Consider the following 23,140-nt stretch of genomic DNA (forward strand, 5'->3'; position numbering starts at 1 on the left):
AGGACAAAATGTGGTTGCATTCACAGGGTGGTGGTAAACCACCCCCACTACCCAATGCCCAATGACTCACTTCCTGTTTTTATGTCTCTTCCAGGCTGTGAGCTGAAAAGAAAAGCTACTTAGCCTTGGAATGTGTTTTTTAAAATATATTTAACAATAGTGAGAAATGTTTTAGATTTATTGAGTGGTATACTTTTCCCATACAGAAATTGCTTTTGATCTGAACTTTATCATACTTTGTATATTGCATTTTTTTATAGTCCCTTCTCTGCTGAGTTAGTTTTCAATGGGACACACACACACACACACACACACACACACACACAGAGTACGATATAGTAGTTGACTGAAGCAGAGCAGGCAATGTTGCTCCCACACACATCTTTTTTTAAAAAAAAATCACTTTAATTATATTCTTCAAAACATTTCCCCAAAAGCCAAGGCCATAGAATCCTAGCATCAACTAGTATATAAAAATGTGCCCTAGTGTCTTAATTACTGTAGGTTACTGGGTATTTCTGAATCCAAATACAAATTGTTATTGATCTGAAAATTAATCACTTCTCCTTTTTGTATTTTTGGAAAACTCTTACTATTTTTTAAGGGTTTTCTTTTATTATTTATTTATTTATTTATTTTGATGTGGGAGTGTTGCTTTGTTGCCCAGGCTGATCTCCAATTCCTGGACCCAATTGAACCCAGGGCCTTCAGAGTGCTGGGCACGCATTCCACCACTGAGCCCCATCCCCAACCTCCCTTCATGCTTAAGTACATGAAGCTATAAAGGCTTTTTTTTTTTTTTTTTAAGTCATCATTCTCATTGTTTCACATTTTAATGTATGCAATAAATTAGAGAAGAAAGTATAATGTAAACATAATAATTGACTCACTTTTAAAGGTAAGAAATGGAAGTAGTAGCAGTTCACCTCTACTTGGCAAGTATTGTGGAACTCTGCAGCCAAATCCCATCTTCTCTCAAAACAATGAACTATATCTACGGTTTAAGAGCAATGGTATAACTTCTAGTCATGGATATGAAATCATCTGGGCCGCATCACCCTCTGGTAAGACATCTATCCTTTTTGGGGCAAAGCAATATACCTAAGGAAAACATAAGGTATCTAATAGAAAAGCACAATTAAAGTGACCTTCTCTTTTTAACTATCTGTGTGCTTCCCGATTTTCTATTAAAAATAGAAATTTACATGTAATGGTTGAGATATTTCAAAATTCTGTATTTATTCATTATTTCTATGTATGTAAAAGAATATATATATATATATATATATATATATATATATATATATATATATATCTCCAGGCCTTATATGTCTATATGCTATATATATATATGACATATATATGCTATATATATATATATAGCATATTGAAGGTCTGGAGATTTTTAAATTATTATATAAATTCTGTTTTGTCAGAATTTCGACTTAGTTTGGTCATCACAGTGTCCTCTGAGAATTCAAATGAAAAAGCCAAATGGCTTACATATTCTGCACTACAGTGCGCAGCTGTGCTCTTCATAGTCCCTGTGGCTTCTTGGTTGTCCTGCAGTTAATTGCTTTTTCAGGGTAGTAAGTATCTTCATGTATTTTTGGTTGGCTGCTTATTAAATAACCGAAGGAAATTCAAGTCACGTCAATACAGGTAACTCAAGAGGAGAGGAACATCTTTGTGAAATGTTCCAAAGTGTCTGAAACTCCTTCAAAATAAAAATGATAGCAAGACTCATTTTAAATACACTAAGGGATAAGAAGAGGGTTCCATCAGGACAGTAACAGATAATGAAATCTTTGCAATTTCAGGTTTAAAGACTATCTCCAATCCCAATTTTACAGATGAGGAAAGAAAACACTAAGATTAACGTGTTGCCCCAAACGCACAGCTAGACTGTGGTGAAGTGGGCTGGATACCAGCCTCGGTGCTTTTTGTTTAGGTCATTTCCTCAGGATTCCCATGGTGTCCAGCCTAACTAGTGATAACTTTGATATACAAAAGAACAAATCAAGTAAATTAACACCTGTACCTAAAGAGCTTTGACTTTATGTCAATCTTAAAACCATCAGTTATTAGCTTGGCAAAATAACTTATATTGTAAAGAGATTAGTGTCAAAAGCTACAATAGCACAGTCTAGGTTCAGACCATAATTTTATTTTTTTACATTTCTTTTTTCCTCCAATTAATTAGTTAATTTTAATTGTCACCTTATAATTATACATGATAGTGGGGTTTGTTGTTACATATTTGTACATACACACAATAGAACATTATAATTTCATCAGTTTCATTCCTGAGTACCTCCCCTTCAGAATTTTACCTTGAATTGACTTCAATGAAGATAATGATCTTCAACTCTGCATTGGGAGTGCTCCATTAAAAGCACATGCATGACTTTATTCTGTTCCACAGTTATTCCATCACAACCTTTGTTTTTCCATTTTGATCCTAACATACTTTTTTCAAAGAATGGTGCTGGAGAAAGGTGCACCTGGGTCATGGTATGCAGGGAGAGGAACATATGTTGGACTGGGAGAGGGGGAGGTGGCAGGCGGAGGGATGCAGCCCACAGAAGAAGGAACCGGAAAGGGATTTTGGCCTCTGCTGTTCTTGCAGAGTCTCAGCCTCTTCAGCAGATAAAAGGTCTACATCTCTTACACATGCACAGAAACTGACTGGTTCTGACTTGGCTGAATCAGCTTTCTGCTGCTCTTTCCTTGCAGGCTGCGGTGGGACTCTTTATGGAGACAGAGGCTCCTTTACCAGCCCTGGCTATCCCGGCACATACCTAAACAACACTCACTGCGAATGGACCCTCATTGCTCCTGCTGGAAGACCTGTCACCGTCAGCTTTTACTTTATCAGCATTGATGATCCAGGAGACTGCGTACAGAACTATCTCATACTCTATAATGGGCCCAATGCCACCTCTCCATCCTCTGGACCATATTGTGGAGCAGTGAGTACAGCAAACACTTTTAGATTCTCACTTGTTATTTTTAAACCATGAAGGTAACTTAGTATAGATTCCTAAGGCAGTCACAGGCAAAGAACAAAGCTACAAGCCTTAGCAAATTTGGTACTATAGTTTTCCGATTTCTATTATGGGGGGCACCAGTGCCATCTAGTGGGCACTGTGCTGCAGTACTCCTAATAGTTAACCAAACCAGTCTGCATCTGAATCACCTATGGAATTACTTAGCCTTATAGACTTTCAGTTCCCAAACATACCCGTGCTCCTTTTTAAAAGTTCCCAGTGTGATTTTTGTTCTTTTTTGGTACCAGGGATTGAACTCAGGGGCCTTGACCATTGATCCACATCCCCAACCCTATTTTGTATTTTATTTAGAGACAGGGTTTCACTGAGTTGCTTAGTGCCTTGCTTTTGCTGAGACTGGCTTTGAATTTTGGATTCTCCTGCCTGGGCCTCCTGAGCTGCTGGGATTACAGGCATGCACCACCGCACCCTGCTCCTAGTGTGATCTTGATGCACTTCCAGGGTTTAATACTTATGTTTGTTTCCAAGCACATAGAATTACAGAAAATTTGGACATCTGGCTCCATTACATCTACTGCTTGTTGAAAATTGCAAGAATTCTTTGAAGAAATTAATAGTTCATTTTCATAAAGTGAAGATATAATAGATCCTCGCTAAACCATAATATTATGGACATCTGCCCTCACTACCCTCTCTTTTTAAAAAGCAGTACTTAAAGAGTTGTCAAGTAAAATGTAGTGAGCCTCCTGCATGTGTCATGTTATGACAGAACATCATTTTTTCATGGAAAATCCTGTATTACCCCCAGAAGTAGAATCTGAATCTCTAGAAAATACAGGAAAAACAAGTCCTACTCTTGACTTACTGAGTTCTAATCAAATTGAACAGAGAATTATGTCATGGGGAAACTAGAGAATTTAAAAAATATTTCCAACACCTTTGTTGAATCTATTTTCATATCCATGCACATTTTATGTTGTTTGGGGAGTGTGTCTTTCACTTACTGATATATCATTAACATCTTACCACAGCAATATTAACACTTTTTATGTGTGGTACTGGATAGTGTTCCATTCCACAAATGCAGCCTAATTTATTTAACAAAGTCCTCTGTTTGGAAGTTTGGGTGGCTTCAACCTTTCAGTACTACAGACAACAATCCCATAAACCCTTTAGTAATCATCTCTTTATACACTGTGTTCCTTATTTTGGGAGAAATTTTGATTATGGGACCAGTAGGCACCATATCACTGTCATGCACAGAAGACTCACAGGAAAGACACCCCAGTAAAGGTGCCGCACATCAGATTTAGAAGCTGACAAGGTCTTCGATATTTAGTTGAAACGTATAGATCTTTTAAAAGGGAGGAAAGGAGGCGATTTCAATATCATTACTTTAATTTATATGGATTGTGTGTGTGTATGTGTGTTTGTTTCAGTAGCTTTCAAAATTTCAACCCCATCTGATCCCCATGGTAAGGGAGAAAAAGCAAGAATGTGCTGGGATTTTCAGATAAAAGAAAATTGAGGCACTGAGAAAACTGATTGCCATTTTAAACCCATGTCACAATAAATCGAAGCATATATAACTAGCTATGTCAGTTTTTTTAAAGCTGTTAGTATTCACAGTATTTTCCCTGTTTTGCATTTTTTATAAGTGTGCATCTAGTTTCATAAGCAGTTGCTGTCTTGTTTTCTTTCTTAATGAAAGTACCACCAATTTCTTTAACATTTCATAAAATTAAATATAAACACAATGCATAAACATAAATTTAAAAACGTAAATATGAAATGTGAAGTCAGTTCACCTAGAGTGGTAATATAGATATAAATCATGTGCTGATTTGAAGATGTTATGATTAAAATGCCATTGTTCATGGGAAATCCTGTCTTACTCCCAGCAGCAGAATCTGAATAGCTAAAAAATATAGGAAAAACAAGGAAAATCAAAGAAGAGTTTAAAACTTCTGTTAACTGACCATATTAGTTTGCCAAATAGAATAAGAAGGCAAAATTTAGGAAGAGAATAAAATGGAAATAAGAAGTAATTGTGCATAAGAATAAACAATATGGTGCATACTTTGATATATAACTCCGTAGGAAGTCAAATATCTCTCCTGCACGCTCTTGAATAATTTGCTGTCTTGGAAATAAATCAGTGTTTTGATGACTCAGGTAGAGCTGAGTCCGGTAAGCCCAGTAATGTAAGTCTCTTGAGAGAAAGGCTTTTCTCATATTTTTTATATCCTCAATACTAAAAATAAAAAATAAAATACCCATATATTAGTGGTATCTTATAAATGTTTGCCCTATGAATGATTAAGAAATGAAAGAAAACTGAGTCTTAGCTCTTGCCCCCACACATTTCTTAGATAATATGCAAGTCAATTCCAAAAGGAAACTATAAATGTTGAGGATGAAAATAGTCTTTTATTCATATGATCAGAATAGTTACCCAAAAGAAGCCCTGGATAACCTACGGTACCCATTTCTCCTTAACTTTCCACCCCTGGCAATATTCTTTTGCAAAGTATCTACCTTAATTCTGGGCAAGATTACTTCTGGAAATAAATGCAGGTTCACTGTTAATTCTTTAAAACTTCTACATCTACATGCAATACTTTTTTTTGGTAACAGGGATTGAACTAGGGGGCACTCAACCACTGAGCTGCAGCCCCAGCCCTATTTTGTATTTTATTTAGAGACAGGGTCTCACTGAGTTGTTTAGAGCCTTGCTTTTGCTGAGGCTGGCTTTGAATTTGAGATCCTCCTGCCTCAGCCTCCTGAGCCACTGGGAATACAGGTGTGCACCGCCACACCTGGCATGTAATACTTAAAAAAAAATTACTAACTTTTCTAGACAAATGATCAAATTTTTAAAAGCTATAATTGTTACTTTTCGTTTTTTTCTCTTTCAATTTTAGGACACTAACATAGCTCCCTTTGTGGCTTCCTCAAATCGGGTCTTCATAAAATTCCATGCTGAGTATGCAGGGCATCCGTCTGCATTCCGGTTAACGTGGGACAGCTGAGGGGATAATGCCATGGGTTTCCTCTGTACCTCGGCTCTGCTGCAGGGATCATTCCAGACATCACGCTGGACAGAACTCTGCCATCCTGGACCCTTGCCCATGCCACTGATCATAAGTCGAACTTTTATGATTTGCACCAAAGAATGTGTAGAGTCGCTATTTGTACATCAGTTTTCTCCTTTTTGAATATAAAATAATAACTTCCTGAGTTTAGGCCGTTCACACCTTTCTTTTAATTTCTGAGCTGAAATTTTAAAAAGTCTTAAAAAGGTTGGAAATTATTATGTAAATTTAAAAATGAATGATACAATAAAAGTATGATTTTTTTTTCACTGTGAATATCAAATTAGGGGTAATAAATATTATTGAACTGTACACAATTATGCTCCATTAATTTTTAACTCATTAAAACGTATCCTTTCAGTGTGGCTTAAATATAGAAAAGCTTGCTGTGACCTCTGAATTCTCTCAATTTCTCTATTTGCCTCAAACTTGTGTTTTTCCCCTGGCTTTTCTGAGCGTTTTCCCCATCTGCTCCCGGGGACCCTGTTCTGCCTTGGTTATTGAATTTCTCTGTGCATTCTCCACTATTTATTATCCACTACTCCATATTCCTAGAACATTCCCTTTTTCCTTCCGTGTGCTTGGTCTTTCTTCCACACTTCCATATGCCAAGGATGTTTTGCTTTTTCTTTAAATATCTTATCCACTGTTTACAATTCAGCTCAACACTATGACCCCCTTGTAGCCTCTCAAATCCCATTAGTAGGAAATCCCCCTTTTGGTGTTTTCATAGCAATTTTTATAATCAAATACAATATTTGTCACATTGCAAGGGTAGGGGGCTGGGGATTGAACTCCAAGCCTTGATCTTGCTAAAATGTACTCTACCCCTCACCACACCCCAATCCCACATGTTTTCCTGCTCATATTACTTGTTTTCAGTCTTCCCTATTAAACTGTGTGTTTTTGAAGACAGTTCTCGAGTCGTCTCCACAGTTATTTAACATTGGATTTCCTCTTGACAGATAAACTGTCACTGTGATCCTGCCGTGTCACTCCTTCTTTTGCCAGATGAAGACAGATCCATCAAAAGGATGAGTTAACCTGACTGGGAAGATTCTGGAATAACCTAGTGACCATTAGAAGCTAGAAGATGGTTGGCAACTGTACATAGGGCTGGGCTTAAATGGTACTGAAAACGGACACCAAAAAGGAAAACCATGATGGAGAACACGTCAGCCCCAATCAGTAGTCTCCTGAGCTGCTGAAGTCCCTAGAGAGCCATTTGTTCTTAAAATAAGTTACTAAGCTAAAAAAAAAAAAAAAAAAAAAAAAATAGTTACTACTGAAAATTAACGTTCTGTATTTTTGAAATTGCTTCCCCCCCTCAAAGCAATGTACTCTTTTTTTTAATTGTAAACAAATGGGATACATGTTGTTTCTCTGTTTGTACATGGAGTCAAGGCATATCATTTGCGTAATCATAAATTTACATAGGGTAATGTTGTTTGATTCATTCTGTTATTTTTTCCCTTCCCCCACCCCTCCCACCCCTCTTTTCCCTCTATACAGTCCTTCCTTCCTCCATTCTTGCCCCCCTCCCTAACCCTAACTCTAGCCCTAACACTAAACCCTCCCACCCCCCATTATGTGTCATCATCCACTTATTAGCGATATCATTTGTCCTTTGGTTTTTTGAGATTGGCTTATCTGACTTAGCATGATATTCTCCAATTTCATCCATTTGCCTGCAAATGCCATAATTTTATCATTCTTTATGGTTGAGTAATATTCCATTGTATGTATATACCACAGCTTCTTTATCCATTCATCCTGGTCATTTGGTCTGTTTTTTAAATTTTATTTATTTATTTATTTATTTTTGACACAACTTGGTTCCTCCTTTATTTGACTATTCCTTTAGGATAATTCCTCCCTTGGCTGATTTGCTTCTTTATTTTTCATCTCTTCCTCATGGAATATTTTGCTGAGAATGTTCTGTAATGCTGGCTTTCTTTTTATAAATTCTTTTAGCTTTTATTTATCATGGAAGGATTTTATTTCATCATCAAATTTGAAGGTAAGTTTTGCTGGGTATAAGATTCTTGGTTGGCATCCATTTTCTTTCAGGGCTTGAAAAATGTTGTTCCAGGCCCTTCTAGCTTTTAGGGTCTGGATTGAAAAATCTGCTGATATCCGTATTGGTTTTCCCCTGAATGTAATTTGGTTCTTTTCTCTCACAGCCTTTAAAATTCTGTCTTTATTTTGTATGTTAGGTATTTTCATTATAATGTGCCTTGGTGTGGGTCTGTTGTAATTTTGTGTATTTGGAATCCTATAAGCCTCTTGAACTTGATTTTCCATTTCATTCTTCAGATTTGGGAAATTTTCTGATATTATTTCACTGAATAGATTGTTCATTTCCTTGGTTTGTTTCTCTAAGCCTTCCTCAATCCCAATAATTCTTAAATTTGGCCTTTTCATGATATCCCATAGTTCTTGGAGATTCTGTTCATGATTTCTTACCATCTTCTCTGTTTGTTCAACTTTGTTCTCAAGGTCAAACATTCTGTCTTCAATATCTGAGGTTCTGTCTTCCAGGTGCTCTATCCTATTGGTTATGCTTTCTATGGAGTTCTTAATTTGGTTTATTGTTTCCTTCATTTCAAGGATTTCTGTTTGTTTTTTTTCAATATCTCTAACTCTTTATTGAAATGATCTTTTGCTTCCTGTATTTGCTCTTTTAACTGTCGATTGGTGCGATCATTCAATGCCTGCATTTGCTCTTTCATCTCATCATTTGCTTCCCTGATCATTTTAATTATGTACATTCTGAACTCCTTTTCTGTCATTTCTTCTGCCATGCTGTCATTGGATTTTATTGATGTAACATCTAGATTTGTTTGGGGCATTTTCTTCCCTTGTTTTCTCATATTGTTCAGGTATCAGTGGACTGCTGAGATATTGCAGATTTCCTCTATTGACTTACAATGTCCCTGAAGATTTCTATATATATCCCCTCTTAGCCTTCAGTAGCCTGAAGTCTTGGAGGAAGTTGATAATGCGGTGCTCCACAAGGAAGCTGTCTCTCTAGGAGTGGTGGCCTTCAGGTGGGGTATATTCCCTGCTAGTGGGCAGAGGTGCTTCTACTTGTTGACCAGTGGTCATCCAAAGGGGAACTAGGCTGCGGGCTGAGGCAAGGCCTGTTTGGGCCTGTGTCTCTGGTTTTACCGTCCTTGTGGGAAAACCTCACCCGGCAGGGAAGACTCACCCGGTGGGTGGTCTCGCTGGTCATTTCCTCTCCTAGAGGTTCCCCTCAATCTACAACTACCGCCTGGGCTGGGCTGCCTTCCTCTGCAATGTTCCCAGGGGCCCGAACCTACCTCCTGGGCTTGGGAGCCTCACCCTTCGCAGACGAGTCTCCTTAGGCTGCCTCTCCTCAGAGAATCTGCCTGCAGTCCTGGAACCTTCGCTTCGCCCCTCAGCTTGTCTCTGTGCAGCTCTTCCACCAAGAAGCCTCCTAGGTCCTGGCACTCTGCTCTGTACCTAATCACCTGGCTATGCAGCCCCTCCTCTGAGCAGCCACTTGGAGCCCCGAACAGTCGCTCCAAGACCAGCAACCCGCTGCACGCCTCTTCCTCCAGACAGCCACCTGGTGTTCCGGTGCGGTTGCTAGGAGTCCAAGCAACTCACTGTGTGCCTCCTCCTTCTGCCAACCACCTGTAGCCCTGGGCAGTCACTCTGAGTCCAAGTGACCCGCCGTGCTCCTCCTCCTCCTCCAGGCAGCCCCCCGGATGTTCAGGAGCGGTCACTTTGAGTCCAAACAACTCACCACTCACCTCCTCCTCTGGGCAGCCGCCCGGCGCTCTAGTGCAGTCACTTGGAGTCCAAGTGACCCACCTCGCTCCCCCTTCTCCTCCAGGCAGCCCCCTGGTGTTCAGGAGCAGTTGCTCTGAGTCCAAACAGCTCGCCGCGCAGCTCCTCCTCTGGGCAGCCGCCCGGAGCCCCAGAGGTTGTTCCGAGTCCAAGTGCTGTGCTAAGCAGCCTCCTCTACGATGCTCCCAATTGTCTGAGTTCACTGCTCCAGCGGGGGGAGGGGTGTCTCATTGGGCAACTCTACTTCACAAAGTTCCCTGCGTTCCGGGACTACCACCCCATCTGGGACGCCTCCCCAACAGGAGAGACTCACCTGGCGGCTTTGAGTTGGTCCCAAGTCTCTCAATATCTCCTCTTTTGAATCCTGAGTCCTGGAGCAACATGAAATGCAGCCACTCTCTAGTCTGCCATCTTGAAACTCCAACAATGTACTCTTGATATAAAATTTTTTCAAAAATATAAGACTTAATCTCTATCATAATTCAGTTGTTTACCTCTTTTAATTTTCCTCTTCTCCTTGCCAATATACTCAGTATTCACACCACTGGAATATTACTGCACAAAATATTATACTCTACATATTACATTTGTTATCTTGGTACATTACCCATGTTTCTAGAGTTCTCAATTATATTTTAATCACATAATTATCAGTTCTTATATTGTATGCACTTTATTCAGCAGTCTCCTCTTTTCATGTATTTGCTTTGTTTCTAACCTACTGTGGTAACAGATGAGCATTCAGTGGATATTTTTTATAGAATAAAAAAAAGTCTTTTTAGGCTGGGGATGTGGCTCAGTGATTAAGTGCCCCTTGATTCAGTCCTTGGTACAATTTTCTTTTTTCTATTTTGAAATAAATAGATTCACAGGAAGGTGAAAGGATACTACAGGGAGGGGTAAGACACCTTCACTCAGTTTCCCCCCATTTTCCATAATATTTTGTGAGTTATTTCTTATAGGCACATTTCCTGAAAAGGTGGAAGATCTTTTCATCTATTGACTTCATTGCTAAATTATTCATGAACAGCATCAGAAAATTTATATTCCCACCACCAACCAAAATTCTGCTTTTAGAAAAGACTTCAGGTGAAAGCCAGAAGTTATTTTGATTAGCTGATTCATTTTAAGGAGAATCTCCAAGAGTGTTTGCATCTGACAGTTTTCCTAGAAATAAGATAAAACTTGTATTTTAAATCATTTATATGAAAGAGAAATTCTATCAGTTTAATGTACTTGGAAAAGCAAATTTTCGAATTGTATTTTAAGGAAAACTATGTTCTAGACTTTAAAATGGTTCTGCAAATTTCTATTCAGGTTAAACAAGGAATATAGAGCATTTACTAAGGAGAATTATATTTATTACCAAGTACAAAGAATAAGCAAGAGCACAGAATAAAGAATTGCATAAGCCAACTTGTCCCTGAGTAGTGAGGGGTAATATTTCTAATCATAGGGTGTGTTGAAGATTCTTATATGAATGAGACATAACTGTATATGTATTTGTCTTCAAGGGTACATTCTTTCTTTTTAATTTATTTTTTTATTTTTACAGGCTAACTTTTGATTCATTGTACACAAATGGGGTACAACTTTTCATTTCTGTGGTTGTACACAATATAGATTCATACCATTTATGCAATCATACATGAACATAGGGTAATGATGTCTGTCTCATTCCACCATCTTTCATAGTCCCACCCTGTCCCCCCTCTCATTTCCCTCTATGTAATTCAAATTTCCTCCATTCTCTTACCCCCTACCCCCACTCCTGTTATGTATCATCATCCACTTATCAGGGAAAACATTCGGCCTTTGGTTTTGGGGGATGGCTTATTTCACTTAGCATGATATTCTCCAATTTCATCCATTTACCTGCAAATGCCATAATTTTATTCTTCTTTATGGCTAAATAATATTCCATCATGTATATATACCACCGTTTCTTTACCCATTCATCTGTTGAAGGGCATCTAGGTGGGTTCCACAATCTGGCTATTGTGAACTGAGCAGCTATGAACATTGACGTGGCTGCATCTCTGTAGTATGCTGACATAAGCAGCACCATGGCCTGTTGGTAGTTATACAGCTCAGTACATCAAGTTAAAGAATACTATTGTTATTTAGTAAGAAGAAGAAAGTTCAAAGTAATGGCACGTTGCTGTCTTACATGTTTACAGATCTGTAACTGAGATAGTTATTAGCTTCCTTTTTTTACAGGAAAATCCAATGCTTTTATAGTTTTCCATGGCCTCTGAAACAAGGGTATTTACCAGCAATTTGCTTTATGTTAAAAATGCAAAGTAAAGTCTATTAAGAACACAAAACCCACTGAATGGAAGAAGATGTAGACTGTATTACTTCATCTTATCCCAGTATTCAAATACTAGAGAAATTATTTCTGCACAGAATGTAGTTACATAAATAAGATAGTTTCACCTTTACAATTCCGGCTTCCTTTATGTATTATAGAGAGATATATTAACTTTATGGATAGCACTGTATTGGAAAAAATAGTGAAAGCCATGAATAATGTCATCAAATCCAAAGGGTCCTGCCTAACTAGAACAATGGTCCAATTGTAATGATGAAATTTGATAGGGGTAAATCTTGTGCTTTTATCCAAAAATGAACTACAAGACACAGAATATGGAGACACATGACATAGGAACATGGAATATGAAATGACACGGGAATTTTGTCTGAAAGCAAGATTGACCTGATGCAGCTGTCAAGAAGAAATGATTTGATCTTAGATGGCATTATTAGAGTAATGGTATCTATAGGAGTCATTTTCTTTGAAAGGGACCTGCTTCTCCACGAGGCCTACTGGTATCCAATAGGTATACATAGGAAGCTGAAGAAAGCACTATTATAAAGTAATTTCAAACTTGAGTGCTGTGTGGGGTGATGCACACCTGTAATCCCAGAGGCTTGGGAGGCTGAGGCAGGAGGATCTCGAGTTCAAAGTCGGCCTCAGTAACGGTGAGATGCTTAGCAACTCAGTGAGAGCCTGTTTCTTAATAAAATACAAAATAGGGCTGGGGATGTGGCTCAGTGGTTGAGTGCCCCTGAGTTCAATCCCCGGTACCAAAAAAAAAAAAAAAAAAAAAGAGAATAGGGCCGGGAAATATGAGAATAAAGCTCATTTATGAAATAGTCCCAGCTATCTAGGAAATAAGTGGTGTTTTTAAGTAGGTTGGGGCATGACTTTTTCATATATTGCAAAAGAGTTTAGTAAGTTTTCAAGTAATTCAACTGGAAGGAAGAGAAAAAATATCCTGGTTCTGCTCTCATCCGTATGACCCATTTCATAGCCTCTGGTTCTGCTTTACATGTAATTCACTCATTTATAAATGTATTCAGCATCTACTATGTGGTGTGTACTAAGCTTGCTGAGGATAAAGTGGGGAATGAGATAGCCGTACAATCTCAACAACTGACGTCTCCCTTCTTCACATGTACATTTTCCAGCTCCATCTAGCCTGGGTTCCTGAGTCACTCCGAAAGCACGATCTTCACTTTTCTTATCTGATGAAACTTACATTAACCTTAGAACAAAAGGCCAAGAGACAACTTCCCTGTTCCCAAATTGCACCTGTGTGAAGTTCCATTGCTAGCGATCAAAATTCTGTACAAGCTAAAAATCAATTAGGTAACTTTGGTATAGGGATTTGGGTAGTTAAAACATCGAGATACACCAAAATGTTGCTTTCGGACCATAGTTGGAATTTGAAAGGTCACACTGTAAAATCAATGGGTTTGAGGGTAAAGTGGGAGGAGGTCTTACTTGGATGTTAATAGAAAGTAGTAGTCTGCATGGATCTGAAAAACCCCAAAAGACACAAATGTGAAGAAAAAGAAGTGTCTGCTGTCTACCACTGACCATATAATGAACTGAGAAAGTCTCAAGATCATGTCTAACTCCACTTCAGATTATTTCCACTTCCGGTAATAATGAGAACTGTAGATACCTTATCTGAGAAGTTCATTAGGAAACAAGAGCCAAATGCCCACACCACCTCCTCTTTCCAGCTTCCTTGTGATTCAACAACTAAAATGTCAATGCTTGACCTCCAAGGGGCTTTAGAACCTTGTTCCAGCACTACCTTGTGGCCTTTCTGACTCTGTCCTTCTGGACATTAGCCATTTCTACCCCCTCATAGTCTGGGATCCAGGGTTGGGAGAGCTAGGCCTCCATCTCCATCTGATCTCCCTCACGTCCACTTTCTTGTCTTCCAATCTGGACCTTTGCAGGAAGAACTCCATGCTTTTAGGATTCAAGTTTAAGTCTAACCATGACTGGCCAGAGAGGACCTCAGCTGACCTCCAGGGACCTGGCTGGGAGGATTGGGAGAGCCTAATGAGAGGCCCAGTGGAATTTCTTGATCCTTGAGTAATTCTTGCGAGAATGGCCTGGGAGAAAGATGAGTCATAACAGTTTGAGATCAGGGGGTGCCTGGATGTGGGTTCTATTTGTCATGATTTCCTATTAAATTTTACCTCCATTTAATGCGAGGAATTTTTTTTTAAACCCACTACATACTTGCCAGGAAAAGCATTAACATCATTAATTATATTAAAGAATAATGAGAATATCTACATAGCATCTGCTCTGTTCTAGGCATGGTTCTGATATATTATTCACTGAAATAAGCACTAAGAACCATCATCCCTATTTCATGGATGAGAAAAATGAGGCAAGGAAAAGTCATGTGAAACTTAAGTAACAGAGCTACGATTCTAACCTCAACAATCACAGAAAAAAGTGCCTCACATCCAGCCTCAAGGATTAGGTATGAATTAATTAAATATGATGATCAAACTATTTTCATAGGTCTCCTGGAAAAATTGATGATGTTACATAGGATAGGAAAATAAGTTGATGTGGTTGCTGTCACATTAATATAATTGCTTTAAAAACTTAGAAACTATATGGTATCAAAATAATGTAAGTTCTGAAAATTTTTATTAAAACTATTGCTTTCTAGTTAGTTGAAGAAAGTTATTAGGGAAAACAATATGATAATTGTTAGATACTTGTTTTTGCTTTTTAAGTTTTAATTTTGTGATTGTACATTTATATGACCACTTAGTGGTTTGTTATATAGTTATGTTAGCTTTTCATCACTATAATGAAATATCTAAGATAATCAACTTAGAAAAGACTTATTTTGGCTCACAGTTTTGTGGTTCTAGTCTAGGACCAGTTGGCCCTATAGATTTGGTCCTGTAGTGAAGCAGCACCTCATGATGGGAGCTAATAGCAGAGCAAAACCACTTATCTCATGGCTTGGAAGCAAAAGAGAGGAAGAAGAAGGGACCAAGGTCCCACTGTCCTGTTCAAGGGCATACCCTCAATGACCTAAAGTCCCCACTAGGCTCCACCTCTTAAACATTCCACCCCCATCCACTAGCTCCACCATTGGTACTAGGCCTTTAACACATATGGGGACTTTCAAGATCGCAATTACAGGGATAGTTTAAAAACTAAAAATGGCACTTTCAAAATTAATGATTTATATATGAATTTATAATCATATTCCAGTTGTGACTGGTCTTGCTTTGGATCAAGAATCTTCCATACTCAATTTCTGATTGGTTTACTCTGTATACCCAGAGGCTGGGGGTGGTACATTCCTCCTAATGGGAAATATTAAGGAATAAATTGCATGTGAACATAGAGATCATGGCAGTGATGCTGTGGAGGACATTTAAGCTCTGAAAAGTACACACTTTTTTTATTGTAAACAAATGGGATACATGTTGTTTCTCTGTTTGTACATGGCATAAAGGCATACCATTTGTGTAATCATAAATTTACATAGGGTAATGTTTGAGTCATTCTGTTATTTTTTCCCTTCCCCCCATCCTTCCCACCCCTCTTTTCCCTCTATACAGTCCTTCCTTCCTCCATTCTTGAAGTACACACCTTTTCATACAGAACCAGCTATATATTTTCCAAGACCCCTTGTTCAGAAATTTTTGAACATTTCAAGATGGAGACAGCAGAGCATTAAATCAAGTGGAAGGCCATCTGAATGTGGAGTTCTGTCCATCTGCACAGGTCTCCACCCAGGAATCTGGCCCTGTTTCCATACTGTACAAATTTGCAACATAGGGACATAGTTCATTAAGTGTCATATCAGTAAAAGCAAAGAGAAGGAGAGGAGAATGACAGGTGATTTGTGACATCATGGTGTAATAAGACAGACATATTTGTATTCTGCCTCTTCTTTCTAGCAGAGAGCTTCTAAAACTCTTGTCATTTTCTGAGTGATAGGGTGATAGGTACAGGTTCTAAGATTTGGTCCTTGATCCCAATGTCTGCCACAGAGTGCCTAAACTCTCAGAATTTTCTGGGTGATAGAAGCATCTTCTATTCTAATGAAGTTACCCTTGATGGATTCATGGATGGACACTGGTCACCAGAAAGACAAGCCATGGTTGGAAGCTTGGAACATTCAATCCTACCCTCTGTTCTCCAGGAAGGAGAGAGTGGCTGGACCTTGAGTTATAATCAATCGTGCTTATGTGATTGAAGCTTCCATAAAACTCCTGAAACACTTTTCAGAGAGCTTCCTTGTTGGAAGCTCTCCATGTTGAACATGCTGGGAAGGTGGTGCCTTCCAACTCCAGCCTACACGCAGGACCCTTCCAGACTTTGTCCTGTGTATCCCTTCATCTGACTGTTCATTTGCATCCTTGATCATATTCTTTATCAAATATAATAGACTAATAAACACAGCATTTCCCTGAGTTCTGTGAGTTGTCCTACCAAATTAATTGAAATCAAGGAAGGGATCATGTGAACCCCATTTATATCATTTGTTAGGTAACAACCCATTTACTACTTGGGGTTGGCATTTTAAATAAGGGCAGTCTTATAGACAGTTCTTCACCTGTGCAATCCGACTTTGCTGATGGATAGTGTCAGAATTGTGATAAATTGTAGGTCACGCAGCTGGTGTCTTTTGGAGAATGGCTTGATGTGTGGGAATACCCAACACACATCTGGTGTCAGAAGTTCTCAGTGCTGAGTGCATGAGAGGAGAAAAAAGTTTGATTTTTCCTCTCTCAAACAAGTGAAAACAAATTTCTAGAAAATTCAGGAAATGAATTGAATCATGCTGGCAAATAAAACAGAAATTGTAGCCGAAAATAACTTTCAGAGAGAAATGCTGCAAGACTGGGAATTGCTGTTCCAGATGTCATCTGTGTGGGGGGCTGTCAAGTGCGGTGAGAGTAAGTAAAATGGGAGGTAAAGAAACCATATCAGTTGGCACTTACAAGGGCCCTCTGTCTCCACAGGTGAGGGCAACCTGGTGATGACTTGTAAGCAGAACATTAGGTTCTCACTTCCAAAGAAATTTAACAAACGGCCCAGGAAAAACTAATGCTGACCTAACAGAGAAATAAATACACATAAACGAGAGAGGAAAGAAACCACTCCAATTATTCCCCAAATCAGCTCAGATCTCCACACTTGAACATGAAAAGACAGCCAAGATCAACTACAAGAGGAAGTCTCTCGGCAGCATGAGGGAGAAAGAGCTAAATGAACATTAAGCAGGAACCCTTGAAGAAACAATTTAGTAAACAGAAAGGAGGTTTAAAAGCTATTATCCTCCGAGATATTTAAGAGAGAGCATTTATGAAAGAAAGCCAGGTTGCTAGCAGAGAAATGAAGGCAAAGTCCTAACCCAGAAGGACTTGGGTCCTAAGAAGAGGAAGCCACACTGGGACGCGCCTGCACAGGGAAAAGACAATGTGGGGATATAGAGAGGAGCAGCTGTCTGTAGGCCAAGGAGAGAGACCTCAGGAGAAATCAAATCTGCAGTTATTTGATCTTGGACTTCTAGCTTCTAGAACTGTGAGGAAATTAATTTCTGTCTTAAGCCGTGCAGTCTGTGGTATTTTGTTTTGACAGCCTCAGAAGACTCGCCTTTTGAAGAGAAGTGACAGACTCCTGGGAAGCCAAATTCATATTTCACAAATGGGTGAGTTTCGTAGCTTTTAAATCGGAGAGCGACTTCTGTTGTTCCAGTCCAAAAGGTCAGGGGCAAAAAGTAACCAGTAGAAATGTACAAGACTTCGAAAAAACCTGATGGCGAGCTGGGGATTCACACATTACGACTGAGTTCTTGTCTTCAGCTCAGTACAAAGATTGCATGCTTCCGCGAAGACCTCTATTGCGGAGAAGGGAGTCGGGACGGCTCCAGGTGGAGCTGCAATTAGAGAGGCAGGACACCGATTTTGAAATAGTCCAGAGTCACGGTCGGAAACTTTCTCCCTCCACCACCGTGCCTGGGACTTCCCCACTTCCGCCCACAGTACTCCTTCCTTCCACCAACCAACCGAGCATGCGCCATACCAGTGCGCATGCGTCCACTCGGATCCAATCGGAATTTCAAACCTGGGAGGCAAGGGCTAACCTCGGTGCGGGGAGGAGTCGCCGAGCAGAATAACAAATGTGATTGGTCGGCCTCGGGGCCCACATTCCTTTATGGGCGGGGCCTCACCCTGGAGCCACGTCTAGTAAACTGTTCGCCTAATTTGGGAAGTGCGCGGCGCGGGAGGGGCGTGGAGCTGGAAGCGGCCCCTTGCGCGCCTGCGCTGACCGCCGGGACAGGGCGTGTTCCTTGTTCGGGTGCCGGTTTTGCACTGATCGGGAGTGCATCTCTTGCCACCCGAGCGCGTCCTTCGGACGTTTCGCGTCCACTCTGTTAGGTGCTGCCCTCCGCGGTGAGTGTGTGTGGCACTGCACCTGGGTTTGCTTCCCTGCGTGGCCAGAATGGTGCTGAACCCTTCCCAGTCCCCTGCCCCGCCCTGTCCCATCCTCCTCCCCGCACCCAGACCTCTGATGTCCACTCTCCAGCCCGGGCCAAACTGGAGAGGGGAAGCTGCAGGTGTCTTTCCTTCCACCTCCTTGCCTTTCTACCATCGTCTACGTGGTTTGTTTTCGTTCAGTGCAGAACATGTCCAAGTCTCTGAAAAAGTTGGTGGAGGAGAGCCGGGAGAAGAACCAGCCGGAAGTGGACATGAGTGACCGGGGCATCTCTAACATGCTGGATATCAACGGCTTGTGTAAGTTCTTGGGCAGGCCCTTCCCCTAGATGAGTTGGAAGGGGTTCTAAGTTTGCCAGGTAATTGCTGGTCCTGGCAGGAGAAATTGTAAAGGTTTAGATCCCGCCCTCCGTGAACATCACTTGTCCAAGGGAGCTTCACTTAGAAAGTTTGCAGTCAGAATTTTTTCTGTTCCAACTAGGAAACCAACCAGGATTAGAGAGAATCCTGAGAATCCAGGATTAGAATCACATAAGACAGGTCCTACAGCGTCTCATCAGCGTCTGTGCGAATTTATGGTATTTGGATGGGTTTACCACACAGTTTATGTAACAGCCACCTGAGTTTTCAAATTGGAAATCATTTTAAAATCACTCTTCCATTCTCCTAATATAGTCTTCATCATGAACAAATGGCACACATAAGTTATATGATTAATAAGAGTTCTTGTGCCTGAAATATATATATATATTTTTGAAGTACTTCATCCGTTTTTTATTCTTTTTAGTTATACCTGACGGTAGAATGTATTTTGACATGTTAGGCATACATGGAGTATAAGTTTCCATTCTTGTGGTTGTACATGATGTGAAGTTACACTGGTCGTGTATTAATATATGAACATAGTGCCTGGAGTATTTTAAACATTTTTTGACTCATTACCTATTTCTGGGTCTCTATTCTCCTAATTTGGTTCATGCTTTTTTAATTCCCCATTTGCTCTAGTGTTCTCCTAACTTACCATCTTGTCTTTGGTTTCAGTGCCCACTTTAATCACTGTATTGCTTTCATTTTCCTTAAAATCAGGAATTGCAAACCCAAATGCCTTCCTGTGAGAGGGGTCCTGAACTCCATAATATGTATCCATCTGAATGGGGCAGCTGATGTTCCTGCTTCTCAGATCCAAATGGTTGTCGCTGTGTGAAGATGTTAGTTCAGTGTTTTCAGATTTTTTTCTTTTAAGAAGACAAGAACTCAATTTTTTAATATGAAATCTCTTAATTTTTAAACATTAGTAACTAAAGGAAATATTTGAATAAGACTTTATAAGTGAAAGAAAACACTTCTTCAGGCTGAAGGTTACTAGAGTTTGGCCCTTCTCCTTTGAATACTACTGGTTCTCCATTACTGATAATAAGTCTCCAAGTTCCTTGGTGTGATATACAAGGCTTTTCTGAATTGGACCACAGCCTTATCCCTTCCATGCATCTGGCATGTCAGCCAGTCTAATCTGAGCTCACTGCTCTTCCTGAACCAGAGTACAACCCATCAGGTCTTTGTTCCTGTGACTATTTTCCCTCCTGCACACTCTTCCTCACCTGAAATCCTTTTAGTTACCTTTCAAGAGTCAGTTCAGCTATAGCCTAGTTCAGCTAAAAGCCTTCTCTGTCCATCAAGTTCATCTCATCACTATGTCCTCTGTGAATTTGGACATACCTTGCTTCATGACTCTTATTACATGGGATTATAATTTCTTTTCTTGTTTTAAACTCTGGAAGTCTTTCTTCCCCACTGGGATACTGGGAGGACTAAAGGTTTGCAAAGTTCATGTTTGTGATCTTTATACTAATGCCTAGAACATAGCAGGTGCTTGAATATGCTTGATAAGTGAAGGAAAAAATGATGGATTAGATCAGTAAATTTATGAGCTCCATTCCAGGATTTTATAAGAAACAAAAGAAGGCTATACTTAGGAGACCCTAAAAGATGTTGGATAATTTGCTAGGCATGGAGAAAGTAGAGTCAGGTTTACTGTGAATCCATGGTTTATGCCTGAGATGCAGATTAGGGTTGATACTATTGATACATCTTGGCAAAAGGAAAGGGGAAGGAATGTGGATGACTTGTGTTTGGTGACTGTTATGAAAATACCTGTCACTGAGTTTGGTTTTGCCTAGTTAGCATCCCAGCCTTCTTGCCGTGTGTTGGTTTTTTGCAGTAGGGATGGACTTATGGTGTCAGCTGCAGAGCAGATGTCTCTGCTATTGAATTGGCAGCTGAGGATCTGGATATGCCCCATGCTGCCCTTGCCCCGCTCTGCTATGGTGGTGATCATTATTGGGGGCATTGTTGCTGCAAAGAAAGAAGAGGGTGAGTGGAAAGCAAGTGGCCCAGCACAGCTATATCCTGGCCCCCAGCTTTCTGCCCTGTGGTGCCCCTTTTTCTCATGAGGTTGAATAGAGAGTTTGCTTTCAGCAGAGCAGCTTTGTGCTCCCCAGCTTTTGAAGAGGAGACTTCATGTAATACTTACAAGTGGGGAGCGAGGCTGAGCTATTTCAGTTCACTCCATTATCTCTTTGAAGCCTTGGCTTTTATTCAGAAGAAAAGATAGACACTTGCTTCCTGAAAAAAAATGTTTCCGGTGTCACACTGGGTGGTGAAAAACAAGATGGTTCTTCAACTTTCCCTGTGAAGTAGCTCAGGAGGAGCACTGGCACTTCCTGGGAACTTGAGTAGGAGTGAATTTGGAGATCCCACCTCCTCTGGTTTCTGTAGCATTGGCTCAAGGAAGTGGCTGCATGCTGTTAACTCCCTGACTTTAGCCTCCTCAGATCCTGGAGAGTTCCAGAATGCTCTCCAGAAGCCCATTCGTTCTGGGACTCATTTATCAGCCGTGCACACAATACTTAATATGTACCTACTGTGTCAGTCAGCTTTGTGTAGCTGTGACCAAAAGAACAGTTTGGAGAAGGGAAAGTTTATTTGCCTCATGGTTCCAGAAATTTAGTCCATGGGTGGCTCTGGGCTCAAGGTGAAGCAGCGCAATATGGCAAAAGGACATGGCAAAGGGGTGCTGCTCCCTCCATGGCAGCCAGGAAGCAGAGAAAGGGACAAGGGGCCGCAAGGAAGATGCATTCTTTCAGGGCACACCCACTTGCTCCAGCCATGCCCCAGTTGCTTACTGTTGTCGCCAATCAGTGCATGCAGTCTAGGATGGACTGATAGGCTCTCACAGTCCATTCATTTCACATCTGGATATTCTGCATTAACAAGATCTTTTGGAGAACACCTCATATCCAAACTGTAACATTTGCATTAAAATATTCAACATGGTTGAAGTGTAATGTAAGAATCCCCATATTCCTTTATTTGCACAACTGTAACAGCAACTGTAAAGTTTTATATATTAGTATCCAGATTAAACACAGGGAACAATTAACTTGGATGTAAGATAATGCTTATTTCTTGCATCTTAAGCATTTCTTTCCTTGCCTTTACTTTGTTTAATTTCTCAAAAGATAAGCAGAAATTCAGTTTTGAAGATAAGAATGAAGGTTTTGTATTTCTTTGAAGCATATTAAATGCCTGGCTTTCTCCTTTTGAGAGTTGAGTCTTATAAATACAGTACTGTACCTACTCTCAGACAGATGTTTTGAGGAGTTTAAGTACCAAAAGTTTTTTGATGGAAACAGCTTTGGCTGGAGACAGGCATCAGACAGTTCTGTTTTCTGCTTTCCCAGCCTGATTCTAGGGATGCTCAGGTCCTACCTACCCTGAGAGATGCATAGGAATGAAGTCTTGGGGTTGGGTAGACTGGGTTCAAATTCTGCATCTTCTTTTGTGTAACTTTAGAAAAGCTACTCAGTCCTTTTGAGCCTCAAGCTCCCCACTGGCAGGTATGTAAGTAGTCACTTTATAGGACTGAGTTAGTGTTAAATGTGATAATGTACATTAAATGTTACCTGTTCATATGAATATCCACAGAGGCTATAAACCCCACATATTAGCAGGCCCAGCATAGTCAATAGCCTGAACCAGGAATTAAACTTGGCTAATTAGACTGGGTAAAGAATTGTGTCATATGTTGGTGTTTTGATGTTGCTTATTAGAACATAGATTGTTGGGCACTTTTGCTTGGATTCTCATTGATTTAGATAGCTTTTTAAAAAATAATTTTTTCTTATTCTATTTTTCCTAATTCTATTTTTCTATTATTTTTTTTCTATATACACACATTGTCCTTAAACCACTATGTCTTATGGTCCTGTATATAGGATGCTTATAAAAACAAATTGAGCAATTTTATAGGTGTCCTCTGTAAATTTCTTGGTGGGCGGGGAGTACCAGGGATTGAACTCAGGGACTCTCGACCCTTGAGCTACATCCCCAACCCTATTTTGTATTTTATTTAGAGTCAGGTTCTCACTGAGT

The 23,140-nt window shown here is 39.9% G+C and overlaps 2 protein-coding genes across 5 annotated transcripts in view; both read left to right on the forward strand.

Annotated features, from left to right (window-relative positions):
- The window catches only part of CUBN (cubilin), a 286,894-nt gene extending 280,676 nt beyond the window's left edge, over positions 1–6,218 (forward strand). The window contains exons 65-67 of the mRNA XM_079108165.1: positions 899–1,064; positions 2,737–2,972; positions 5,936–6,218. Of these exons, the coding sequence (XP_078964291.1) occupies positions 899–1,064; positions 2,737–2,972; positions 5,936–6,043 (510 nt within the window). The 3' untranslated portion in view covers positions 6,044–6,218. The remainder of the gene's footprint in view (positions 1–898; positions 1,065–2,736; positions 2,973–5,935) is intronic.
- A 12,270-nt stretch (positions 6,219–18,488) lies between these two features.
- Positions 18,489–23,140, forward strand: part of RSU1 (Ras suppressor protein 1) — a 186,845-nt gene continuing 182,193 nt past the window's right edge. Inside the window, exons 1-2 of one of the 4 annotated variants that reach the window (XM_079108202.1) lie at positions 18,489–18,667; positions 18,893–19,009. In XM_079108202.1, the coding sequence (XP_078964328.1) occupies positions 18,901–19,009 (109 nt within the window). In that variant the 5' untranslated portion in view covers positions 18,489–18,667; positions 18,893–18,900. The remainder of the gene's footprint in view (positions 18,668–18,892; positions 19,010–23,140) is intronic. The other 3 variants (XM_079108201.1, XM_079108200.1, XM_079108203.1) reach the window with 3 other exon arrangements.

This window comes from Sciurus vulgaris (assembly GCF_902686455.1).
Source record: "Sciurus vulgaris genome assembly, chromosome: 12".
NCBI classification, from domain to species: domain Eukaryota; kingdom Metazoa; phylum Chordata; class Mammalia; order Rodentia; family Sciuridae; genus Sciurus; species Sciurus vulgaris.